Source organism: Salvia splendens, chromosome 16 (genome assembly GCF_004379255.2).
Source record: "Salvia splendens isolate huo1 chromosome 16, SspV2, whole genome shotgun sequence".
Taxonomy (NCBI): domain Eukaryota; kingdom Viridiplantae; phylum Streptophyta; class Magnoliopsida; order Lamiales; family Lamiaceae; genus Salvia; species Salvia splendens.
Window position 1 is genome coordinate 13,227,476 of NC_056047.1, and position 25,561 is coordinate 13,253,036.

At 39.5% G+C, this 25,561-nt stretch overlaps 3 protein-coding genes across 5 annotated transcripts; 1 reads left to right on the forward strand and 2 right to left on the reverse strand.

Annotated features, from left to right (window-relative positions):
* Positions 1-1,320: 1,320 nt before the first annotated feature.
* Positions 1,321-3,118, reverse strand: LOC121772747. 2 transcript variants are annotated; one of them, XM_042169957.1, is made up of 3 exons: positions 3,013-3,118; positions 2,699-2,848; positions 1,321-1,987 (listed from the first exon to the last, which is right to left on the reverse strand). In XM_042169957.1, the coding sequence occupies exons 2-3, from the start codon at positions 2,827-2,829 to the stop codon at positions 1,552-1,554; spliced, it is 567 nt and encodes a 188-aa protein (XP_042025891.1). In that variant the 5' UTR covers positions 2,830-2,848; positions 3,013-3,118; the 3' UTR covers positions 1,321-1,551. The 2 variants fall into 2 exon arrangements, with proteins under 2 accessions (XP_042025891.1, XP_042025890.1); XM_042169956.1 differs by having other exon boundaries at positions 2,699-3,116.
* Positions 3,119-6,819: 3,701 nt separating this feature from the next.
* Positions 6,820-7,760, forward strand: LOC121770875. The gene is made up of 3 exons (XM_042167659.1): positions 6,820-7,188; positions 7,270-7,305; positions 7,386-7,760. Exons 1-3 carry the CDS (start codon positions 6,957-6,959, stop codon positions 7,514-7,516), a joined length of 399 nt encoding a protein of 132 aa, XP_042023593.1. The 5' UTR covers positions 6,820-6,956; the 3' UTR covers positions 7,517-7,760.
* Positions 7,761-10,919: 3,159 nt separating this feature from the next.
* Positions 10,920-21,578, reverse strand: LOC121772628 (binding partner of ACD11 1-like). 2 transcript variants are annotated; one of them, XM_042169810.1, is made up of 5 exons: positions 21,414-21,578; positions 12,232-12,335; positions 12,053-12,128; positions 11,795-11,875; positions 10,920-11,724 (listed from the first exon to the last, which is right to left on the reverse strand). In XM_042169810.1, exons 1-5 carry the CDS (start codon positions 21,417-21,419, stop codon positions 11,146-11,148), a joined length of 846 nt encoding a protein of 281 aa, XP_042025744.1. In that variant the 5' UTR covers positions 21,420-21,578; the 3' UTR covers positions 10,920-11,145. The 2 variants fall into 2 exon arrangements, with proteins under 2 accessions (XP_042025744.1, XP_042025743.1); XM_042169809.1 differs by lacking the exon at positions 21,414-21,578 and having other exon boundaries at positions 12,232-12,344.
* Positions 21,579-25,561: the final 3,983 nt, after the last annotated feature.

The following is a 25,561-nucleotide window of genomic DNA, read 5'->3' on the forward strand; positions in this document are numbered from 1 at the left end:
TGCCAGCGGCACGGTTATGGGCCCGGGCGGTACTATTCATGTCTGCTCTCTGGCAGAGCACAACACCCACAACTGTGCTCTTCCGCAAGGACGAGCACAATTAATTTAAAATTCAATTAAACAATAACATTTCCATAATATTAAAATTCATTTAAAAACCACAATAAATATTACAAATGACAAATAAAATTAAACATTACATAATTAAAATTCTAAAAATGAGCGGGGGTATTCGCCGCGACATATGCTTCGTAAGCGGCACGATGTTGTTCGTAGTAAAATTAAACATTACATATCCATTTGATGTTTTGAGTGAAGGTTGAATGTGTTGATAGTTTGTATAAGAATTAAGAATGAGAGATGAATTGATGTGATAAATGAGTGATGAATGTGTGTATTTATAGATGATTTTGGGAAAAAATAAAAAATAATAAAAAAAATTCAGAAAAAACAGGAAAAAACGGCCATATTTTTGGGATTTGGAAAATATTTTTTTTATTTTTTAGCATTATTTATAATTACCAATCCCGTGCCGCCACGTGTGCGTCCGCTGGCACGGACGTGCTCGATACATCAGGCAGCGCCGTGCCAGCGGCGCGGACGGCGGTGGCGACGGACGCCACCGCTGCGCATGCTCTAAGACTTAAAAGGAATCTTCACCTTTTAATATTCTGAGTCTTTGTAAGTTCATTATGAGCTCCTAATATTTTGTTTTCAGTACTAGCATAATATTTTTAAATAAACTATGCTCAGCCAAACGTTTTTTACTTTCAATTCAAATTGAAAATAAAAATGAATGAAGTTATAAATTTTCAAACGAAATCTGAATTCAATCTGGAGATGAATGTGTCTTAAATATGATACTGAAAGCAAAATAGCTGGAATTCAGCAATTGCCACCAAAAAAGGTGTTCGAATTCTGCAATACAGTATTGGAGTAAAGGGAAAAAGACAAAAGGGTTCAATAAAAAAGGATAAACTGGATTTGGTAGATAAAAAGTTAAGAGGCTTAAATGAGGAAAGTTTTATGATAGATGTCTATAGTAGATGTATCTAGTGTTTTGCTAACAAATGTGAAATTAATTTAGCTTATTTTAATTATTCTCTCTCTTATTATTTTTTTATTTAGAGAAATTAGTTAATGCCAAAGGTATCGAGTTCGAGTCTACCGTGATACGGTCTTAAAATTCTGATCATTTATCGATTAAAAAGAATAGTGAGGTTAGGATTGGTTCTCATATATCTTTAACGAACTAAGCTCAGAGCTAGCCAACATTCAGCTCAGTTCGTTCACAACCATACTGAAAAATGAGATATAGAATAGTGCAAAATGAGGGCCAAGCACAACATGCTTGCCAGTATGATTCAAACAGGATTGTCTAACAAATGCAAACTTGTTCACCAAGAAGAACAAACAATTCCAGCTAGAGCAAAGCGAAATCCTGAACTATCAAGTCCTACCTTATTTTATCTACATGGTTACCATTTTCAAGAATTTCGTCTTGCCAGTATTTTGTCAAGTTAAAAAACAAACAGTAAAAGTAACAACATATTAGTGATGCATACTCCAGTGCCTTATGTCATTCCTAAGCACTTCCCCAGGGCCAAATCTCGTGCGGTCCACGGTGAAAAACTCCAAGCCACCAGCACCATATTGCCTATACTGGGTATTGTGTCCAATAGGCGTTTTTGGCTTCATAATCATCTCAATGGTAGGGGTTTTAGATAAGATCGATCGAGAAGCAACAAATAGTTGTCTGTCTGATTTCTCATGTGTAGATTTTGGGAGTCCTTGTTTATTCAACTGCTTTGGCATGTTGCTGTTTGTTTTAGGGGCTGGTGGAGATTGTCCTCTGATCTGGGCTGCAGGCTTCATTTTATCAAGCCACCGGAGAATCCAGTTGCCAAGGTTCCTACCAACTTCAATATCCCTCTCTTGTACCTTGCGATGAACACTAAGTGCTGCATCAAACACATTACGAGTTCGTCTACAATGCAAGTAAACAGAAGAAAAATCATCAGTCCATAAACCAGATAACAGGTTAAAATGCCACATCATCTGTGTATAACACATATGACTGCTAGTTCCATAAGTTCAACATCAAAGAACTAAAACATAACACATAAAATAGAGTATGGATGAAGAAAATACTGTCATTTTAGATTTAGTCATCAGCCACAGAAAACAATCATTAAAATGTCATCTTCAATATTTCTTCAATCTATATGCAGTTACCAGTTAATTTTATTCCTGATTCTTTAGTTTCATATCTTCGGATCCAACAATCATAATTTGATCCAGACGCATCTGCAATTTACATTTCAATAATTCCCTAATATCCATGATCCAGTGAAGGATAAAGCAAAAAAGCAAAGGTCACATTTAACATTGGCTTTAACATTTGGGATGCATGTATGATTTAGCTATATTTTTCTAAGAAAGCAAGTTTGGAATTTAATTGTGATACTCCATAAATGATTAACTTCAAACAAAGATGTCAGTGCGATATTGGAGCTAGAACAGAAAGAATGAAGCATCAAAACAACGTTCCCTACTTTCCTTAACATCTGAATTCGAATTTCTTGCCTTCCAGCACACATATCCACAACAAATTTGGATTCCATAACAATGAAAAAACAAAATGAGACGCCAAACAATACATTAATAAAATAAATTAATAAATAAACAACAAAATTACCTATGAACAAACTGCCTAATCCTAGGGCGTTTAGGGCTGATGAGCTTCCGCTGGATTTTGAGAGCAAGCCTGTAGGTTCGTTTAAGACCTAAAAAGTAGGCCGTTCCCAAAGTAATTTCCCATAGCACCATTTTGCCTCACCACTCCCCTCTATTGATTCAAAACGAAAAGGAAGTTTTTTTTAAAAAAAATTGTTGTTTTGCGCAACAAATTTGAAGCTCCTCTCTCTCTCTCTCTCTTCAAATAGATAGGCGAGTAAGTTATATAGAAATCGAAAATGATTCGTTCTGCGCAAGAAATTTGAATCGATCTACCTCTGCATCTCGATTGACAGCAATGGGCGAAGAATTTGTGTATCGTTTAGCGCAAGAAATTTGAAGATGTAGAAGAATAGCACCCCCAATTTGACATCCATCAACTTCTAATACACCCACCCTTATTAAATTGGGACATTGATTAATCATACTAATTTTGATCATTTCACCAAATTGGGCTGATCTTGGCCTCATATAAGCCCGAGCTTGGAGCCCAACCCAAGTCCATCATCAAAGTAGATTGGGCATATTTCTGTAATTTCGAATGTAAACCTATTTGATAAATAAGCTGGGCTGAATTGCTCAAAAGATTATGTTTTAATTTATAATCTTTGATAAACTAAAAAATAGTTACACTTACAATAATCAAATTATTTATAAGATTTTGTACTTTTAGTTATAGTTCATTGATTTGAATGATTTCTGAATCACATAAAATATTAGTACTATCATTATTTATTAAATAAATTTAAATTTATTTAAGTAAAATTATTTTTAGGGATATTGGTCTCTACAACCATGAATTTTGCCTAAAAATTGGTATTTCCTATGAACTTTGAAATTGATCTATAATATCACAAACTTTGTATTTTATTTGGTATTTCCCAGACTCACTCAAATAAGATATATACGTCAAAATCTTATTTTATATAGGCAATCGTGATGCGTTTTATGATATTCTAAATCACTTTTTAATTCATGACATGTAGGTTAAAAAGTTGTGTTGAAAATCACGTTGATTTGATTGTGTCAAATATGATATAAAAAAACTCATAATTTAGTCAAATATAGTACTCCCTCAGTCACGTTTTAGCAGTCCCAGTTGCTTTTGAGCACTTGTTTTGTAAAAATGATAATAAATAGTTAAAGTGGATAAATGGTAAAGTAAGGGAGAGGATAATGTACAGAAGAGTTTTATCTACACTATCCTCTCTTTTACTTTACCATTTCTCCTCTTTAACTATTTATTATTATTTTTATAAAAAGAGTGCTCAAAAGTAATTGAGACAGCTAAAGCGGGACGGAGGGAGTAATAGACATGTCGTGGGAAAAACCAAACAAAGTGCAAAATTTGTGATATTATATACCAATTTCAAAGTTCATGGAAAATACCAAATTTTAGGCAGAGTTTATGATTTTAGAGACCAATTTCCCTTATTTTTAATAAAATATAAAGTGGTAAGAATTTTAAAAACATACTGAATATATATTAATATAAAAAATTTAGAATAAATATAATTAAAATTATGTTAAAACTAGAGAGTGTGTACTATGTTGGGTTTGATTGGGTAGGTCGAGTTGATAACTTATATTATCCAACGTTTTCTTAGATACGCTTTGATGTTGGTTTACTTCATTAAGTTATCGTTCCATTGACATGAGTAATTATCTATGATTATCTATTTAGGATTAAATTGTAATATTATTTTAGTTATATGAAGGTGGGTACTAGTTATGACTAATTATCACTAATTATCCATATAAGATTAAATTTTGAGATTCAATCTCATAAACCTAACAATAATAGTACATATCTGATTTTAAGATATAATATTGTCAATTGAACCGCTCCTAAACCAATCAGTACATATTTAATTTTGAGATGTAATTTTGTCAATTGAACCGTTCCTAAACCAATCAGTACATATTTAATTTTAAGATGTAATTTTGTCAATTGAACCGCTCAGAATAATGTAGACCGATATGGTGATAAAATCACCACAAATTTTTCATGCTCATCATCGGCCACCAGTACTAAAGTCTGATGCATATAATTTGACAATGAAAGCAACGTTAAGCCAAGAGGTAGTACTTATTAATTTGTTATTTACTCGCACACATGTACATATATTTAAGGAAATTATCAATTTCATATAGTTAAAGAAGTTATTTTTAGTTCTTACATCATGAATTCGTGGTTTATACCTTGAATCTCATGGAAATATATTCATTATTCATCATCTTTCATAATGAATTTATCATGTTTCACACAGAATTCATGATATATTCATATATAATTCTGGATTTCTATTTTAAAATTGATTTGTAACCTATTATATGTCTAGTTGTACTTGAATATAATCAAAACCTTAATGCATAATCAATTACTCTCTCCGTTCACGAAAAATATGGCACTTTCATTTTCTGCACTCGTTTTAAAAAAATGATAATAAATAGTTAAAGTGGAGAGAAAGAAAAGTAAGAAAGAGAATAATATAGACAAGAGACTTCTCTACATTATTCTCTCTCGTACTTTATTTTCTCCTCACTCTAACTATTTATTATCATTTTATCAAAACGAGTGCAGAAAATGAAAGTGCCCTATTTTTCGTGGACGGGTGGAGTATAAATTTTAGGATTTTAATATCAAACACCTAGAATTGATGACACATAACGAATTTAGTTAATAAGAATAGTAAAAAGGTACTTATATCAATTAGTAATACATAAATCAATCAAATACATAATCCAATCACAATAATGGCTTGATTCTCACAATATTTGGCTTAATTCAAAGAATTTGCATAAATTCAATATCATACAGAAGTAAATTTAATGTTAGTGTATTTTTCATAAAACACAATACTATTTACTATTTAGACCGCAATTGTTTGATGGAATATTGGTTCGAAAATATCTATAACGAGAATATGTTAATTTTGTATACCTGAAATTATTATAGGAGTACTATGTTAAACCGGTAAAAATCAGTGGAAAATGAAGGCAACGAATCAAATAATTGTACTCCACTTTGTGCATATTATAAAATGAAATAAATAAAATTAGGCGCATTTTATGTGGAGTCACATGGCGTCATTTAATTTGATCCCCACACTAATAAAAGTAAGTTATACTCTACTGCATTGCATTCACTAGTGTAGTGCCATTGTCAATTAATTTAGCTTCGATCATAAGCTAAGGAACTTCATACATGGGACCTCGTTTTACTTTTCTTGATTTTACGCCTCTTTTTGTTCTTGTTCTTAAAAGAGAGAGTGAGAGAAAAAAAACAGTTCATATTCTCGGATATCACACATTATAGGAGAATATATTTTGAAGTGAAAATTTTGTATACACTCAAACATAGGGTGCAACAGTTATAATTGTACTCAATACTAGTATAATTATTAATGTATAACTTTAATTTATTATATCAAAATTATAATATTATTGTAGATATATGCTCAATGGTATTTGTGCTTCATTAGCATCACTTATAGTACTATATATCTCATTTTGAAGAAAATCCGGTATAAAAATATTGATTGAAAAAAATAAGTAAAATTTGAAGAATACCGAACCAACAAATATTGTGAATAAGCCCAACCTATTTTCAGTAATTTAGAGCACGCCAAATAAAAGCTCATTTCGTTGAAAGAGGTTCGGTAAAGTAAATAAAAATGAAGTTGACTTTACAAAGTTTTTAATCCATCTTGATTGTTTAGCTAATACTAATTCGGTATTTAATCTCTAATTTATGTGTGTGTTCTGATATTTTTGTGATAAATGCTAGTATACGAAAATAGGGATAGCAAATACTCGTATATCAGAATTCTTGTAAAAAAATATAAAGATCTCAAATAGTCAAATGGGTAGAAAACTAAAAATAGAAGCTAAGTAAATAAATAAGCTTGAATAAAAAATGAAGATAGAATTTATTTAGTTGGGCCTCGCCTCCACTAATTAACTACGAGTAATTTTACATATTGGGGTAGACTTACACACTAATCTTACAACCTTTTTAATGAATTAAATCTAATTTACATTAGAACTTTAGAAAAGATTAGTATAAATTATTTATAATTAGTATGTGGGTGAATTAAATTTAACCTAACCGATGATCAATTATGAATGACCGAATTCCAGCTATGAAAAATTCAGAGAATAACAATTGTGAACCACCAAAAACACAAAAGCAGAGCATCTCTCTCTCTCTCTAGAACATGCAGAGGCAGTCACTGGGTTCTCCCTCGTCAAAGCTCGTGAAGGATGAATCCCAATCTCCATCATCATTTCTTGGAGAGGAATGCCAGCAACAAGAAGAAGAAGAAGAGCAGCTCAAGAAGCTCAAGCCCAAAACCCCCATGCCTCAATCCTACATTCACCTCATTCCTCTTCTCACCCTCCTCTGTTTCCTCATTCTCTACCTCTCTTCCCACAACCCCTCTCTAAACGGTACACTTCTCCCTTCCTCATTCAATCACCATCCCATTTTCTCCTTCTTCTTTTCTAACTTTTTCTTTTTATTTGCTTCAGATTTGGCTGACTTCAATGCTATTTCTGACCCTGCTGGTACCCATTATATCTGATTTCTTCTTCCATTGTCGATTGATTTTTCTAAAGCTGAAGAAATTGTTGATTTGTTTGAACAGAGAACATTTCGGAATTGGAAGGAATAATGGAGATTGATAAAGGAGATATCTTGGCCATACGGAGCTTGAAGAACTTGAAGCTGCAGGAGGCCAAGCACCGCCGCCTCCACCGCAAAATCCCCCATTTTTAGCCCCTTTTTCTCCTCCTAACAAATTTACAACATTTGGTTTTCCTTCTTCTGTCGGTGGCATCTTTCAATCCTCTCTCTTTTTCATTTTTCTTTTTTTCTACTCCATTTCTAATGTGAATTTGATTGCGATTTTAACTATTTGCACACGTGTAATTTTTTTATATGCATATCTAATTCATGAATTGTGATTCTTCTGTACAGGTGTATATAGCTTGAGTGCAATAGTAGTTGTTTAATTCTACTCCCTCCGTTCCATAGTAATAAATGAATTTCATTTTGAACACTCAGTTTTAGAAAAATAATAATAAATTATTAAAGTAGAGAAATAATAAAGTAAGATAAAGAATAGGGTGATAATACTATTCTTTAGCTTACTTTACTCTTTTTCTACTTTAACCATTTATTATCATTTTTTTCAAAGAATAATGCTATGCGGCCACATTATAGCCAGCTATAAATTAATTAAATAACAAAAAAGATTGATTTTTTTTTCAAATTTTTGGTTTAATACTATTTGATTTTACTTTTATATCATCTTCATTATATGTTCCTAAATATGTTAGTGTTGCTCTTTCGTAGTTTTTGCTCAACTTATTACTACTGTCATTTCTTGATTGTTGCTCAACATATACAGTAATTCGTGATATTAATGTGTTTTAGGTAATGGAATTCAAAGATAAGTATCAACTCACAAGTCCATTCACACACATATAAGTTTATATCGGTAATTCTAATTTTTTTATACATGTAAATGGACTAAATTAACTCTTTATGGCCGGCCACATTATGGCCATTTAGCATCACTCTTTTTCAAAATGACTGCTCCAAATGAAATGTATCTGTGGAATGGAGGGATTACTAATATTCATATGTTTATATTGGAATCTTTATTTTGCATATTGGTTGGTGATTAATGATGTGAGGTGTCATAGGAGTATTCATTAGGCATGTGTTGTTTAATCCTTGGAATCTTTATTTTGCATATTGGTTGGTGAATAATGATGTGAGGTCTGATAGGAGTATTCATTAGGCATAAGTGTTGTTTAATCCTTTTTATTAGCTTTCTTAGAGCATCATTAACGCGAGTGGATCGGATCGCACCTGGGCCCCGGCCCGTGGCCCACACGTTAAACCGCCATCATTTGCGGCCTGGGACGGTCCCGGTGACGCAGTCGTGTCCCGGGGTCCATCCCGGCCTGGTGTTATGCATGCCCGTGCCGCAAGCGCTGAGTCCCAGCCCAGCGTTGGATGTCTTCCGGGCCACAAGTCCCCTCCATTTATTTTTTTTTCATTTATTTGCCTATATATACTCCATCCGTGCACGATTCTTCCATACTTTGCCCATTTCAATCATCTTGTATTACAATATTTTTGGCTTATATGGATTGGTTTAACAACGACGTACGTCAGATGAACGAGTTCGCAAACGCCAACAATTGGTACATGTTGTCGTGAATAGGCTTTTTAATTTTCTTTTTCTAGGATTTGTAATTTTCTATTTTTCGACTGAACAATGAATTTTCCCGGTTTGAATTGTTCCACGTATTCTATTTTACGAGTAAAATAGGTTGAAGTCGTGAATAGTGTAATTTAATAGTTGTGGCCTAAGATGGAGCTGCAGGATTAAAAGAGTTGTGGTCTGAGACTCAAATTTGGATGAATGATGACATAAATGGGACTTGAGCATGAATCTGGGCCAGGATTAATGATTCCCTTAGGCCCAAAAGATAGATTTTCTAATTAATTGGGGAAATATTTTAATTAGTATGTCTTGGAAAAGCGTAGGCTATGATTTTGATGTTTATAGATAGGTAGGAAAAAATAGAGAGGGAGGCGAGGATATAACAATAAAGTAGGTTTGAAAATGGAAAACAGCTGGAATAGGAACGTTACTCGTAGGAGAGCCTCGTAGTGCGGTTAAACTTTGCGGAATATAAATACACCCAAAACTTTTGCCCTTAATTTGTGTTTGAGGTGAATTAAACAGCAAAAAGATAAGGTACTTAACGACTTTAACTAATACTACAGTAGTACTTGATTGAGATTACAACGAGTAATATAGATTAGTACAAGTGTGAGTTTATAGTTTTTAGATGGGTTTGGCGATTGAACAGCCTCAGCATTTTGATTGATTGCTGCGTGAACCACTACAATTAACGATATCACATGGTTGAAGCGTCACAACTCTACCATTTTTTTTTATAATTTCACCTATAAATGTACAATATAAACCATCGGAAATTGACAGGTTATACACTAATTTCACATTCAACTGTATTTTCCTTCACTTGATGCTTCTCACAGTTAACTTGTGCCAATAAAACACATCTCCTCTTTTTAAGTTTGTGGAAACATAGTATTTCTATCATGAACTTTAATTGGATTTACAATCAATTTTAAAATTTGTGGAAAAATTTAAAAATTCAGACAAAATACTAAGATATTAGAAGTGACCTATTGCCCTTTTATAAAATACTACTCTTCTATAGAATAATGTCTCATTTTGCTATTTTGCAACGTCCACAATTTAAAACTCCTATTTACCTCACATTTTTTAAAACATATATGACTTAAAATGAGATTATAAATCATGGATGGAAGGAGTGTGTTTTTAACTTTTATATTGTCCCCAATAAAATATACATTCGTGTTGGTTTATTCAGAAAATTGAATACTACTACTAGAATGAAAAAAAGTGACTGTGCCATGATTAGGACCATTCTATAACGATTGATGAATGTACGAGCAAAGAAAATTGACACGTGACGACTCATATACATGCTATTTTCATTGTTAAATCTCATTTCATTACCCTCTTATATCATGTAAGATGTAACTACCATCCTAATTAAGTAAGATATGTTCATTCGTGAATCGTGAGTCGTGGATGAAACGAAATTAAATGTATTTCTCATTCAAAAATATTATTATTAGCATATAGTACTAGAACTAGAAGTAACTAAATCATCCAACACGCATTAATCTGATAGTACTATTTTAATTCTAAATTATCAGTGCTAATCATTTATATGGCTAGGCTTTTGACTCGAGTTTTAGAAACACCTTCAGAAAATGCATAGTAAAGTAGTACTTAGTAAATAAACGTAAAACGTTCTAGTATACTATTTCATAAAAATGAGTCGGAGGGCGTCGTTTTTACAGATATTTTAAGAAAAAAAATTAGTGTATTTAAATTTTTTCAATAAGATGAAAGCACTCGAATAGCTGTGGTCTAGACGTATAGACGCATTAGAACAAACATACTGTACAAGGCAATAGCAAACAAATTAAAGCACAAATTAAACACTGTGTCCTAGAGGGGGCATCCTTACAAAGCTTTACAAAGAGGGTTAAAACTGCACCAATAATCACAACCAACAAATAAATTCCAAGAAGAAAAAAATAAACCAACAAATGAATTCAATAATCAACAACTAGTCCATCCACCAACTATTAATGTTTACAGTTTTTGGCTTGATGTATAATATGCAAAGCAACAAACAAGACACTGACAAAGTTGCAAGTTTCAACATATAAAATGGAAGCAATATCCTTCAAGGAGATCACCATTTTAACCTATTATCAGAATCAGAAACCAAGGATCTTGAAAGTATTTACGAGGCCATAAATCAGAGAACCAAACCTTGTACTGGAGGAGCAGGCTTGGAAGGATGCTCTGCTGAATCAGATGCTTTAGGAGACTCTGACAAATGAACCTCAGCGAAGTCATCCACCATTTTCCTTCTCTGCTCATCTTCAACAATCCCAACTTTCTCCTTTGTCTTTTGCCCAACTTCCCCGGCCGCCTTGGTGACTTTGTTGAAAGCCCCGGTTACCCATGTAGTGCCGGTGAGAACATATCTGTTCTTCATAATAGCAGATCCAGCATTGCTGACAGTTTGCTCAGCAGCTGCTAATGCTGATTTTGCTTTCTCAGAAACGTGTAGTTTCTCATCGACTTCACGTACTTTATCATTCACAATGGAAGTTCCAATCGATATCTTCTCAGTCAGCCCAATCTTTTTGTCAATTGACGAAACTTTGGCACTTGCTGTCGAGGTCAATTGGTGCTTCTCATCAAAAGATTTTGCTTTGTTAACAGCATCCTTACCTAAGATGAAACCCTTTGCAAGCATGCTGCTCACAACGTCCTCTGCCTTTTGCAAGGCGGATTCAGCACCTCCTCCAGTCTTTTTGTCCGATTGCTCCTATTAATGGGAGGTTTAGTTATATAATGTAGTTGCAAAGTACACAGCCTGCAAATGCATTAGTCATTACCTGAGGTAGTGCACAAGCAGGAGGAAGCTTGTAATCTGGCTCTGGATTGATTTCCACAGTCATGTCTATAATTGTTGCGCCCTGATAATAAAGAAATAAGATGTATAAATAAAAATGGCATGATTCTGGAAGAACCTATTGGATAAAGCAGTCCAAGATTGTGGTTACTGGTTAGTCTATAATATCTAGATACAACATTATGGAAATGTAGAGAAAGTACAAAGATCACAAAGAGGGAGAGGGAGGAGAGAAAATCACCGAAAGAAGGATTGCAGTCTCAGCTCCCTGCACATCCGTGAAGGTAACATATGCAATTTGAGATCGTGCAGTATCACTACATAAGAGTAGGATATTTAAGTCAATGTGAGCACTTGTCTACCACATTTGAACAACGCGTGTATAAAGGATATGAAATCACAAGATTAAATTAACGTAACCTTCGCATCTCAACATATTCAATATCACCAGAAAATGAAAAGAACTCGTGAACATCACGCTCTGATGCTCCCAGAGAAAGATTGCTGACCTTGACGGTTTTTATCTGGGACATTAAAAAAGTGAACCATATTAGTGAAATTGTTTTAGAGATACATGTGATCTCCAAACTGCAGGATAGTAATACCCAAGAGCTGACCATCCAACTATTCAGTTTAATGAATATCTATCATCAATGGCTTATAAACGAGAGACAACATGGTCTTTTGACATTGTTAGATTGTGCAGTTCATTGTGGATATACATGAATATGTGGACAATCATTTACAAAACTGTTTACAACTCAGAGTTCATGGAGTACTTTAATCCCAGTATCTTTATGACAGGAAGCAATAGTTTTTATACACTACTAACCATCTTCAGCTGATGACAATACAACAGTAACGAGCAGTAATACCAAAAATAGGTATATGCATTACATCTATGGAACTGACTGAAAACCCAAAAAACATTTATGAGCTATTGTCAGTTTTTTAAAATCTAGAGCGGTAAAATTTTCGTCCTGGGCCCCCTATAGTCTATAGAAGTACAGAACATTCTGATGAAGCACTAGTTCGTGTAAAGCAAAAGCTACAGCATGGAAACGTAGTTCAAAACATTAGTGTATTTTCTGCATATACATTTTTGTCAATCACCAAATGCTTAGCTCAGCTCCTGCTCTAGATCTGAAGTATCCTATAATGGATGCATTAATGTATCTTGTGCAATATATTGTTCTTACTTTTAATATAGCTTACATGATTGTTTCAATCACATTAACATAATTGTTGGGTGTCATGAATAGTATCAATGCTATTGTGAAGCAAATCTTACATTTGCTCAAGTGAGCAACCCAAAATTGACACACTGGGAGATAAAATTAGAGGATATGTTCAACTGTTGGTTATCAACTAAAACCAAAATTATAATTAGTGATGATTATCAATAGTCCTTCACAGCACAAGGTACGAGAAAAAATAGTAGAACATGCCTTTAGTAGTTGTCTAAAATCTAAATGAATCATTAACCAAGGCTGGTATGGAGGCAAGACCAGAATGAGCAGCAGTGTCAAAATGTAATTAAGAATCTAAACATTTCTCTGCTAGAGTATCCATCCCTGAAAAAAAATAATTGGACATTCATGTAATCATGTTAATCAAACCCTAAAAGGAGCATCACAACCCAGATTATGACGTCCAATAAAGAGTGCTTTCCTAGCTTGGCTGCCCCCCTATACAACCATGGCTATGTACAGATGTCAAAAAGGATATGGAAAAGGGAACCTAGCTGATGATGCGGCGAATTTTCAATGGTAATTAATGCACGTAAAAATAAATTACGACACAGAGGTTTTACGTGGTTCGATTTACTGAGGTAAATCTACGTCCACGGGGAAAAATGGGGGCAGGTTTGTATTGCTTGATCTGCGAATTACAGCTTACAATACTGGCCTGCTTTATGATATTCTCTCTAGAGAGCTTTTTTAGAGTTTTAAAGAAGAAGCAGAAGGCCTTATCTATCTGACCTAGGTTCTATTTATACAGTGAACTAAGATCGTGGCATGCAGCATTTATTAGGTAGTGGATGTCGTGGAGATCGTGGCGACCTTGCATGGGTCCACTATCCTGCATGAGTTAATGACTGCTTGACACCACTAAATAGATCGTCGGTGTAGCGGAGGTGGAAATCTTGTATGAGTCCACTATCTCCTAGTTCGGTCGAATACTGAGACCGAACTGCTGAATTATTGCCGAGCAGCTTTTGCCGATCTGAGAGTAGAGCTTGATGCCGACCTGAGAGCAGAGCTTGATGAGTTGGCTTTCACCGAGCTGTAGGCTGGGGCCGAACTCTTTGGTTGTACCGAACTGAACTCTTTAGTCACGCCGGACTGATACTCTTTAGTCATGCCGAACTGATACTCTGTCTTGGGCTTTACTGCTGTTGGGCTTGTTTAGTACGTACTCCATCACTACCCCCCCCCGAAAAGCGAAGTGAATCACTTCGGCATTCTGGAAAAAAGTATGGGGTAAGTTGATGTTTGTCCACGGTCTCATGAAGTGAACTCTTCTTTGACCGGACTTGGTTTGTGTCCTAATTTGGCGAGTTTTATCGCTCGGATCGGACTTTCCGTTGTCCTAATTTGGGGATCGGACTTTCCCTTGTCCTAATTTGGGGATCGGACTTTCCCTTGTCCTAATTCGGCGAGTTTTATCGCGTGGATCGGACTTTCCCTAGTCCTAATTCAGGCAAGTTTTATCGCGAGAATTGGACTTTTGTTGCAGTTCGTTTCAGACGAAGTGCTTGTTTAAGCTGAATTGTGGTCTTGTATCCTCTTTAGAAGCTTTGACGCACAATCGTGGGCTTGTTGCAGCTCGTTTCAGACGAACTGCTTGTTTAAGCTGAATTGTGGTCTTGTATCCTCTTTAGAAGCTTTGACGCACAATCGTGGGCTTGTATATGTTCTAAGAAGGGGATCAGTCTTCGAAGAACAAGATACCTCAGTAACATTTGTAAGAGACGACACGCACAGAGACAGACAAAACACACAAACAAAACGCATAGAGACAAATAAAGACCAAGTAAACCAAATAAAGCACATTGAGCAAACAGGACTCAAGACTGACTGACCGGACTGTCTCTTACAAATGGAACTTTTTGAGGTTGGAAATGTGCCATGTTCGGGGTACCTGTTCTCCTGACATGTGAGCCAATTTGTAAGACCCTTTGCCGAGGACTTCTGATACCCGATACGGACCTTCCCATGTGGGTTCGAGCTTGCCCAGCTTTTCTGCTCGGCTTACTTCATTGTTTCTCAGGACGAGATCTCCCACTTGAAATTGCAGCTTCTTCACCCTTTGGTTGTAATACCGGGCTACTTGCTCCTTGTACTTGGCTGCTTTTATGCATGCCAATTCTCTTCTTTCTTCGGCAAGATCTAGCTCGGCTCTCAGTCCGTCGTCATTCATTTCTGAGGAGAAATTTAGAGTTCGGGGACTGGGTACGCCGATCTCCACCGGAATTACGGCTTCAGTGCCGTACACCAGACTGTATGGAGTTTCACCATTGGAGGTTGTGGGTGTAGTTCGGTAGGACCATAGGACTTGAGGGAGATTTTCTACCCATTGTCCTTTGGCTTGTTCTAACCGAGCTTTTAACCCTTTCACCAGGATACGATTTGTTACCTCCGTTTGTCCGTTTGCTTGTGGATGAGAGACCGAAGTGAACCGCTGTTGAATATTCAGCTCTTGGCACCAATTCTTGAACGTCTTGTCGGTGAACTGAGTCCCGTTATCCGAGATGAGGATGTGGGGTATGCCAAATCGGCACACTATGTTCTTCCAGACGAAATCCAATGCCTTTGAGCTCGTTATCGTAGCTAATGGTTCAGCTTCTACCCACTTCGTAAAGTAGTCCACGGCAACGACTAGGAATTTCATTTGCCGAGGAGCTTGAGGAAGTGGTCCCACTATGTCTATGCCCCATTGCATGAAAGGCCAAGGGCTTTGCATAGTGGATAGATCGGTCTGCGGCATTCTTGGGATATTTGCATGGATTTGGCACTTCGGGCATGTCTTGACGAGCTGCACTGCTTCTTGTACCAAGGTTGGCCAATAATATCCCCATCTTAGAACTTTTTTAGCTAAAGCTCTAGCTCCGATGTGGCTACCGCACGACCCTTCATGAACTTCTCTGAGGATGTAGTCCGTCTCTTCTGGTCCTACGCACCGCAATAACGGCTGGAGGTAAGACTTTCTAAAGAGGACTCCTTCATGAAGTTCGTACCGAAGTGCTCGGCACGTGATCTTCCGAGCTTCTCTCTTATCTTCGGGCAATTGTCCTTGATCCAGATACTGCAAGATCGGCGTCATCCAGTTCGGCGAGCTGGATATTGAATGTACCTCGGCTTCATCAATGCTTCGATGCATTAATTCTTCCGCCTTTGAGCTCGGATCTGAGGCCAACTTACTTAAGGTATCTGCTCGGCTATTTTCCGCTCTGGGAACGCGGATTATCCGAAAATAGGAGAAACTTCGGCTGATGCTTTGCGCTTTGTCCAAATACTTCTTCATTCTCTCGTCACGGGCTTCACTGGTACCCAACATGTGATTTACTATGACTTGTGAATCACAATGGACTTTGAGAGATTTGACGAGCAGACTTTGCGCTAACTGAAGTCCGGCCAGGAGGGCTTCGTACTCGGCTTCATTATTAGTAGTGGGGAATAGGAACCGAAGTGAGTAGGTTACCTCGTGTCCGTCGGGAGCGACGAGTAAAATACCAGCTCCACTTCCCATCTTGTTTGAAGCTCCATCTACGAATCCGCTCCAGCAGTCTGGCGGCTCTACTTCGGATTCCAAGGGCTGTGCAAGTTCGGCATTGGCAGACTTTTTCTGTTCGGCAATGACAGGGATTGCTTGATCGAACTTGGCCTCTGTAAAAAAATCTGCCAAGGCTTGTCCCTTGATGGCTTTCCGAGGTAGGTACTCGATCGAGTGTTCTCCCAGCTCTATGGCCCATTTGGCGATTCTGCCTGATGCTTCTGGCTTGGTCAAAACTTGCCGAAGAGGCAGATCGGTTAAGACACATACCTTGTGAGCATAGAAGTATGGCCGCAGTCTCCTTGCTGCATTTACTAACGCCAGAGCAATTTTTTCCAGAGGTTGATACCTTGTTTCTGGACCTCTTAATGCTCGGCTTGTAAAGTAGATGGGAAACTGCTTTAGGCCTTCTTCTCGTACAAGCACCGCGCTGATGGTTTGATCTGATGCCGCTAAGTATAAGAATATTACTTCGGCTTCGGTTGGAGCAGAGAGAATAGGAAGCTCGGCTAGATAACTTTTGAGCTCGTCAAAGGCCTTTTTCTGCTCGGCTCCCCACTCGAACTTTGGTGCTTTTTTCAACACTTTGAAGAACGGCAGTTGCTTTTCGGCTGCTTGGGAAAGGAATCGATTCAGTGCGGCTAGACATCCGGTTAGCCTTTGCACGTCATGTATGGACTTCGGCATTGCCATGTTTTGAATGACTTGAACTTTTGAAGGGTTTGCCTTGAGTCCGTCCTTTGAAACCCAACAACCCAGAAATTTTCCTGAATCTACCAAAAAGGTACATTTTTGGGGGTTGAGTTTGAGGTTGGCTTTCCGGAGCACGTCGAGAGTGGATTTGAGGTTGTCTTCGTACTCCGAAGTGCTTTTGCTTTTGACAACTATGTCGTCGACATACACCTCAACCTGTTTCCCGATTAGGTGCCGAAAAAGCTTGTCTACCATCCTTTGATAAGTGGCTCCGGCATTCTTTAAACCGAATGGCATCTTTTTATAAGCGAAAATGCCGAAATCGGTGATGAAAGCTGTTTTCGGAGCGTCACTCTCATCCATCAACACTTGGTGATATCCTTTGTATAAATCAAGAAAACAGAAAATTTCGAAACCGATCAAAGCTTCTACTTTTTTATCTATATTCGGAAGGGGATAGCAATCTTTTGGACAGTGCTTGTTTAGATCGGTAAAATCTATGCACATCCGCCATCCTCCTCCTTTTTTCTTGATCATCACAGGATTGGCCACCCAAGAAGGATATTTCACCTCGAATAGTACATCCGCTTTTAGTAATTGGCGGACTTCGTCATGGATGACTTGGCTTCTTTCTGCCGCAAAGAGTCTTTGCTTCTGTTTTACTGGCCGGATTGAAGGATCAATATTTAACCGATGAGTGATTACCTCGGGGGGCACTCCGGTCATGTCCAACGGAGACCATGCAAAGACATCTTTGTACTCCTTGAGGAGCTGAATGGTCTTTTCCCGGAGTAGAGGCGTTCCTGCGAAGCCGACGTTGACCGTTCTGGATGGATCATCTTCGTATAACTGAACGGTCATTGAGTTCGGCTCTGAAGTGACTTCGGTCATCTCGCTTGCCTCCGACTCCGGTTGCTGTGATTGCTATGCTTGATGGTGCCGAACTGATTGCTCGGCACTTTTAAGCGCAATCTGCAGACATTCTTTTGCTCTCTTTTGATCACCTCGGATGACCGCTATCCCATTTTTAGTGGGAATCTTGATGGTGAGGTGATAAGTAGAGCAAACGGCCCGAACTGTGTTGAGCCAGTCCCTCCCCAGGATGATGTTGTACGGAGACCGAGCTTTCACCACAAAGAACTCGATCATCGTATTGGAGCTTGTAGGCGCTTTTCCCACCGTGATCGGAAGGCTGATAATACCTTCAGGGCGGGTGTCCTCCTGGGCGAAACTTTTCAGAGGAAGTGGAGCCGGACTGAGCCGAGCTGGATCCACTTCCATTTTATCGAAACATTCTTTAAAAAGAATGCTGACTGACGCTCCTGTATCCACAAATACTCTGTGGACCAGTTTGTTTGCCACCCCGGCTTGGATGATAATAGCGTCTTGGTGAGGAGAGATGGCTGGGACGGGATCGGCATCTGAAAATGTAATCACTTCGTCTTTCTTCAGCCTTTTATGTGTTGGTTCCTCTTGATTGGAACCTCTGCGTTCTGCTTTTAGGGACGACTTAGTCTTCCCGGCTGGGAGAGCATCAATAGTCAGGATTACTCCATCGTATTGCGGCTCGTCATCGTCTTCGGGATCCTCATGTCTTTTCGGATCCTGAGGATTGCAGTTCGCACTTCTCTGCCTTTTGTTCTTTTTCGGCTGCTTGCTTTGGTATTTTTTTAACGTTCCTGTTTTCACAAGAACGTCAATACCTGCAGCCAAATCTCGGCACTCCTCGGTATCGTGACCGTGGGTTTGATGGAAGGAGCAATATTGATCCTGAAGTCGCCGTGCGGCTGATTTCGTCATCCGCTTTGGTTTTTCGAACATATCGGAATGTAGTTCGAAAATTTCCGCTCTTGACTTGTTTAATGGTACGAACTGAGAGGGCGGCTTCTCAGGATTGAGACGTGGTCCCAATCTGCCTTGTACTGGTGCCCTTTGAATTCTTTCAAAAGGAGTTCGGCGAGGAAGCACCTGGTCGCTTTGATCGGGCTTCCTTTTGTCTCCTTGGGATGAGCTGTCTAACGACCGTTTTCGACGGTCTGCCTCATCCGCACGAGAAAACTGGTCCGCAATGTCCCACATTTCTTGAGCTGTTTGCGGACCGCACTCCACGAGCTTTCTGTAGAGAGCTCCGGGCAGGATTCCATTTTGGAATGCCGAGATGACAAGTAGATCATTGAGATTATCTACTTGTAGGCATTCCTTATGGAATCTCGTCAGGAAGTCGCTGATCTTTTCGTCGCGACCTTGACGTATAGAAAGCAGCTGAGCCGAAGTGATTCGGGCTTCCGCTTTCTGAAAGAACCTCCTGTGAAAAGCATCCATGAGATCTCGGTAGGATCTGATGCTGCTTTGAGGAAGGCTGTCGAACCACCTTCTGGCGTTCCCGATGAGCAACTCGGGGAACAGCTTGCACATGTGGACCTCATTGAGACCCTGGTTCGCCATATTATATTGATAGCGTCCCAAGAAGTCATGAGGATCCTCTAGCCCGTCATAAGTCATTGACGGTGTCCGGTAGTTCCGCGGCAAAGGAGTCCGGGTGATGTCGTCCGAGAATGGAGTCTTTAATGCTCCGTACATGGCGAACCCGACATCTCTTCGGTACGGAGGAGATGGAGTTCTCCTGTGGTTCCGGTACCGAGGAGGAACATGTCGGGGTTGAGGATTCTTTCTCCTGGAAGACACGTCACTACTGCGGTAGTGACTTTCATGTCTGGATGAGGAGGGAGAATCCGCCGTTGTCTTCTCCGACTGTTGGCTCTTCTGCAGGAAGGTTAAGAACTCCTCCTGCTTCTCGGCCAAGAACAGCTTGACAGCCTCGTTCAAATCAGGCTGCTGGGAAGACTCGGTGTGTGGACCTTTTGAGCGGCTTGCTCCTTCTCCGTGAGAACTGGAAGTAGATTTTTCACGAGGCTGCTTTCCAGGCCTATGGGCTGCTGGATTAGCTTCCTCATGGTTATCACGGACGGAGGCACGGGTGTTATGTGATCTGGTATGCATTTTTTTTTTTTTTTTTTTTTTTTGGTAGAAGAGGATCAAAAACTCGCTTTATCACAAATTTGGTTCTCTGTTTCCCACAGACGGCGCCAGTGATGATGCGGCGAATTTTCAATGGTAATTAATGCACGTAAAAATAAATTACGACACAGAGGTTTTACGTGGTTCGATTTACTGAGGTAAATCTACGTCCACGGGGAAAAATGGGGGCAGGTTTGTATTGCTTGATCTGCGAATTACAGCTTACAATACTGGCCTGCTTTATGATATTCTCTCTAGAGAGCTTTTTTAGAGTTTTAAAGAAGAAGCAGAAGGCCTTATCTATCTGACCTAGGTTCTATTTATACAGTGAACTAAGATCGTGGCATGCAGCATTTATTAGGTAGTGGATGTCGTGGAGATCGTGGCGACCTTGCATGGGTCCACTATCCTGCATGAGTTAATGACTGCTTGACACCACTAAATAGATCGTCGGTGTAGCGGAGGTGGAAATCTTGTATGAGTCCACTATCTCCTAGTTCGGTCGAATACTGAGACCGAACTGCTGAATTATTGCCGAGCAGCTTTTGCCGATCTGAGAGTAGAGCTTGATGCCGACCTGAGAGCAGAGCTTGATGAGTTGGCTTTCACCGAGCTGTAGGCTGGGGCCGAACTCTTTGGTTGTACCGAACTGAACTCTTTAGTCACGCCGGACTGATACTCTTTAGTCATGCCGAACTGATACTCTGTCTTGGGCTTTACTGCTGTTGGGCTTGTTTAGTACGTACTCCATCACTAGCCAATAAAGGGCAATTCACCACAATAATTTGGGCGGGCACATCTAATCAAATGACGGCCGCATCGAATTTACCATCAGCAGATCCAGTCATATCAAGTGTTTTAAAATGAATCTAAAATACTACAACCGCAATCACAACAAATTTATCCAAATCCAACCACAACATAAAATGACTTTCACTGAACACCTCACTAATATCAGCACCCGATTTACATATCGCACCGAAACCAGAAACAACTTATTGGACAGATAAACTGATTCTACAAACAATCCAGCAGAAATAACCACATACCACGAAATGCAAGCAACTATTCAGAAACAGAAAAAGCCACAAAATAGCAAGAGAAAGCGAACTCACCGACATAGTGGTGGTGGTGGTGGTGGTGGAAGAGAGATATAGATGATAGAAGTGATGAGAAGAAAAACGTGGAAGTTGAGTAGAAATGTTTGAGTCGACGGAAGCTGAGTTGAATTGGAAAACAAAATTGGCTGTTTCTTTGCTCTCTCTCTACATTTGCGTGGGGCTGCCTTTTATTATTGGTTCGAACGCCAATAGGATTATTTAAAATAAAATCTGAATATAAAAAATCGTCAAATCCGAATATATTATTTTTAATTGGCGAAAATGTGCGAATTTACATGCACGTCTGCATCTACATTGTTATGCGTCGTTCTACATGTTTAATTTGTTCTCATATTTACGGAGGACTATTAGAGCATCTCCAATAGGTTAGGACGTCAAATAGCCCTCAAATAGTCTTCACACTGCCACATCATCAGCATTACAATTCTCCTGCCACATCAGTTTGCCACATCAACTGGACATCAAATAGCCCTCACATAGCCTTCACACTACCTATCCACATCACTAATAACAATTATATAATTTAATTTACACTCGTATCAACATACGGAATTTAATTTACGAGACAAATACGGAAAATCCGAATAATAATATTAAAATTTAAAAAGTACATTAATTTTAAAAAAAGGTACAATAATTTAAAAAATTACATTTAAAAAATTACATAAATTTGCATAAAAACTAACGCCTTGCAATCCTCCGCGCCCACAACTCTTCAACTAAATCCTTTTGCAGTCGAATATGAGCCTCCGTCTGACGCATGTCGGCATGTGCTTGGAGGAGGGCTTCTTCATCGTGCGGTACCCCACCTCGTACGTTGGCGGTGGTGACGCCGTGGCTTGGACCTGCTTCATTATCGTCGGTGGCCCAATCAGTCAGTTGTACACCTTCATCTTCGACGATCATGTTGTGCATGATAATACAGGCGTACATTATATCAGCAATGCAGTCGACATGCCACAAACGCGTTGGTCCCTTAACTGCATCATACGCTCGTACTCATCCGCATCCCCACCACTACCACCGGCATTACTCATTTCTTAAATTGATCTTGAACAGAAAGTAAGGTAGAGAGAATACTCCTTAAAACAAGTGGTGCGAATGAAAATGAGGTTCAACGCGCGTATATATAGTGTTTTCGAAAAACAAAAAAAAATTTAAATCCGACGCCGGTTTGGCGCCGATCCGGGACGCACAATGGCGCCCGTGAGGATCGGCGTCGGAACCGGCGTCAGCGCGGGAATCGGCATGGCGACGCCGATTTCGCCGACGCCGGTTCCAATGGTTCGGCGTCAAACCGGCGTCGGCGAAAAATCGGCGTCGCGGTGGTGACGCCGGTTATTGGACTTTTTAATATTTTTGTCCCATTTCTTATTTCTGTCCGTCTCCCAAAATTTATTTCATTTCACTTTTTAATATTTTTTATAGAAGACTCAATATTCTACTAACTTATTTCTACTCATATTTTATAATAAAATTAATACTATATAAAAGTAGGATCTACATTCCACTAACTTTTTCAACTCACTTTTCATTATATTTCTTAAAACCCGTGTCGGGTCAAAGTGAGACAATATTTGAGGGATGGAGGGAGTATTCATTTGGGGTAATAAACATGACTAGTTTAATTTAGTTGATTTTGTAATATTTAGTGCCTTAATTAGTACTAGTACAAAAACATAACTGCATACTCTATAAATATAGTATAGTATGGAGCATAGTGTTAAGAGGAATAATTTTTCACGGGTTCAGACATGAGACATGGGAGTGCGGAGTGCCAATTCGATGAAACTCGCCGATTTTAATGGCATTGATAAGAGCATTTCCAAGGGTAAAGGGTATATTGAGAAGGTATATTTCTCATTTAGAGCATCCACAATGGCGGCCATCTTAGCTGACGTCCGCTATTAGGCAGCAGCAGGGAGGCGGACGCGGATGTGCGTTGCTGACACCGGAGTTCCGCGGCATTCTGGGGATGTCCGTAGTGACGTTCGCTATTGCGGTGACACGACGGACGTCTTGATTTTTCATTTTTTTTAAAAAAATAACTCTATATATACGACTCGTTGAACTTCATTTCATTCACACCACTTGTTTTAACGAGTTTCTCTCTCTCTACTTTCATTTCTTTTGAAGATAAATGGAGCACTTCGATAGTAATTCCCCCGCCAACGGAAGTGCACCGATGTCCGGGATGATGCCCGGAATGGCACCGATGATGCCCCAACCCCAAATGGCGGGGATGATGCTCGGGTACTACAATATGTACCCCCTTGGTGTGGGATGATGCCCCAAATGCCCGGGATGAGTGTCGCGATGACTGGGATGATGCCCCAAATGCCCGGGATGAGGCCGCGATGACGGGGATGATGCCTCAAATGCCCGGGATGAGTGCCGCGATGACGGGGATGATACCCCAAATGCCCGAGATGAGTGCCGCGATGCCCGGGATGATGCAGGGCATGTCTGCTGCTGTGGGGGGAAGGGGGGAGCAGGCAGGGGGTCCCCCAATCACCTGGGGACAATGTCTATCGCCCCTACATGGATCTATTGTCGAGTGATACCCTCCAGATTACTCCTCTGGAGACTCAGTTCACCGGCATCGAGACTTTCTCTTTTGAGGAGTTAGGGCTATCTCCGGTCAGGAGTCTCCCACTGAGATGCCATCGGCGACAGGGAGGACGCGAAGGCAAGGGGAGGGAAGGGCAAGGGCACTACCTCATCTGCGCGTGCGGAGAACGAAGGTGGGGCGGGGGTCGAGGGGGAGGGGGAGGAAGCTGGCGGGAGAAAGATGACCATCTGGAGCATAGGGGAGTGTGTTGCGCTGGCGAAGCCTCACGATGGAGAGCAATGCCGGAAACAGTGGGAACGGCTGAGGAGGCAGCTCAACCGATTTGTCGGCATCTACCAAAACAACCTCCGCACGGCAACCAGCGGCATGTCCGCCAATGATGTGAAGCTTCTGTCTCACCAGCAGTACCACGACAGTGAATTGGGTTTCGGGGAATTCAAATATTGGGAGGTCTATCTTGTGGTGCAGACTTCCGCCAAGTTTAGTTCGGGTGTTGAAGCTGGCTGGCCGAAGCGGACGAAGATCAACGCCTCCAGGGAGTACAGTAGCAGTGCCGGTTCCCACGAACTCCCTGATGCCGAGGCAGAGTTCCCAACCCCTCAATCCCGTCGCCGTCACTCGGTTGGGCAAAAGTTCGCGATGCGGATGGCTAGGGGAAGCGCCAGCGGGTCCGGACCCGAGGTCCAATTGGCAACTCCTTCCCAGATCGATCCCCGAGCTCCCCTCACTCGCCCGCATACATCAGCATGATTCACTTTTAATCACCATGGAGAAGTGGCTTGCAACGACTGACCCCTTATACAGGTTGATGCTGAAGGATGTCATCAACAGTATGCGGCGCGATTTGGGGATGCCACCCGTGCCCGATTGTGACGACGGGACAGGCGGCGAGGACGAGGAGTGAGACGGGGGCCGCATTTGTCGAAGCTTGAGGTTTTTTTTTTAACTATGTATTTTTTTAAATAATTATGTATGTTTTTTGTTTTAAATAAAATGGTTGCATTTTTTCCGTACTCGTGTCGAAATTTTAATTCCGTAAATTGTTTAATTTGGAGAATTTTTATTATTGTGGGGTGTCCTTGGGATGTCCTTATGACGTGGCAGTGCAGTGGGATGTCCTTATGACGTGACATGAGGTGTTTTTGGGAGGTCCGCCGGGATGTCCGTCGGGATGCTCCATAAGGTTATTATACTTTCTTAAAAAGTAATGGACTCCAAGGAAAGAAGGTAAATTAAAAAGGCAAAAAAAACTATTTTTTTATTTTTTCTATCAAGAAGAGGTAAAGATATCTTCTCAAAATGAAAGAGGTATAATACCTCCTCAAATACCCTTTTCCATTGGAGCATGAAATTTTATTAATAAGAGGTAAATATGGTAGGTATTTCTCTTTACCTCTCAATTTACCATCTCCCTTGGAGACTAGTTGTGATATGATCATATTACTTGTATACTATCCATTGAATACTCTCTTGATATAGACACATGTAAGAAATACTATGAAGTATGGGTGAGTTGGTTAAACGATAAAGTGATAATACTCTCTTGAGATAGACACATATAAAAAATAAT

What these genes read in the sequence shown, in the direction of transcription:
- LOC121772747 (XM_042169957.1), bottom strand. Translation starts at nt 2,829, where the DNA reads ATGGTGCTATGGGAAATTACTTTGGGAACGGCCTACTTTTTAGGTCTT. An exon ending in ATTAGGCAGTTTGTTCATAG is followed by an intron (nt 1,988 to 2,698) that starts GTAATTTTGTTG and finishes CTTGCATTGTAG; the next exon opens with ACGAACTCGTAATGTGTTTG.
- LOC121770875 (XM_042167659.1), top strand. Translation starts at nt 6,957, where the DNA reads ATGCAGAGGCAGTCACTGGGTTCTCCCTCGTCAAAGCTCGTGAAGGAT. An exon ending in CCACAACCCCTCTCTAAACG is followed by an intron (nt 7,189 to 7,269) that starts GTACACTTCTCC and finishes TATTTGCTTCAG; the next exon opens with ATTTGGCTGACTTCAATGCT. An exon ending in TGCTATTTCTGACCCTGCTG is followed by an intron (nt 7,306 to 7,385) that starts GTACCCATTATA and finishes TTGTTTGAACAG; the next exon opens with AGAACATTTCGGAATTGGAA.
- LOC121772628 (XM_042169809.1), bottom strand. Translation starts at nt 12,344, where the DNA reads ATGTCCCAGATAAAAACCGTCAAGGTCAGCAATCTTTCTCTGGGAGCA. An exon ending in AGACTGCAATCCTTCTTTCG is followed by an intron (nt 11,876 to 12,052) that starts GTGATTTTCTCT and finishes CTTTATTATCAG; the next exon opens with GGCGCAACAATTATAGACAT. An exon ending in CTGCTTGTGCACTACCTCAG is followed by an intron (nt 11,725 to 11,794) that starts GTAATGACTAAT and finishes TCCCATTAATAG; the next exon opens with GAGCAATCGGACAAAAAGAC.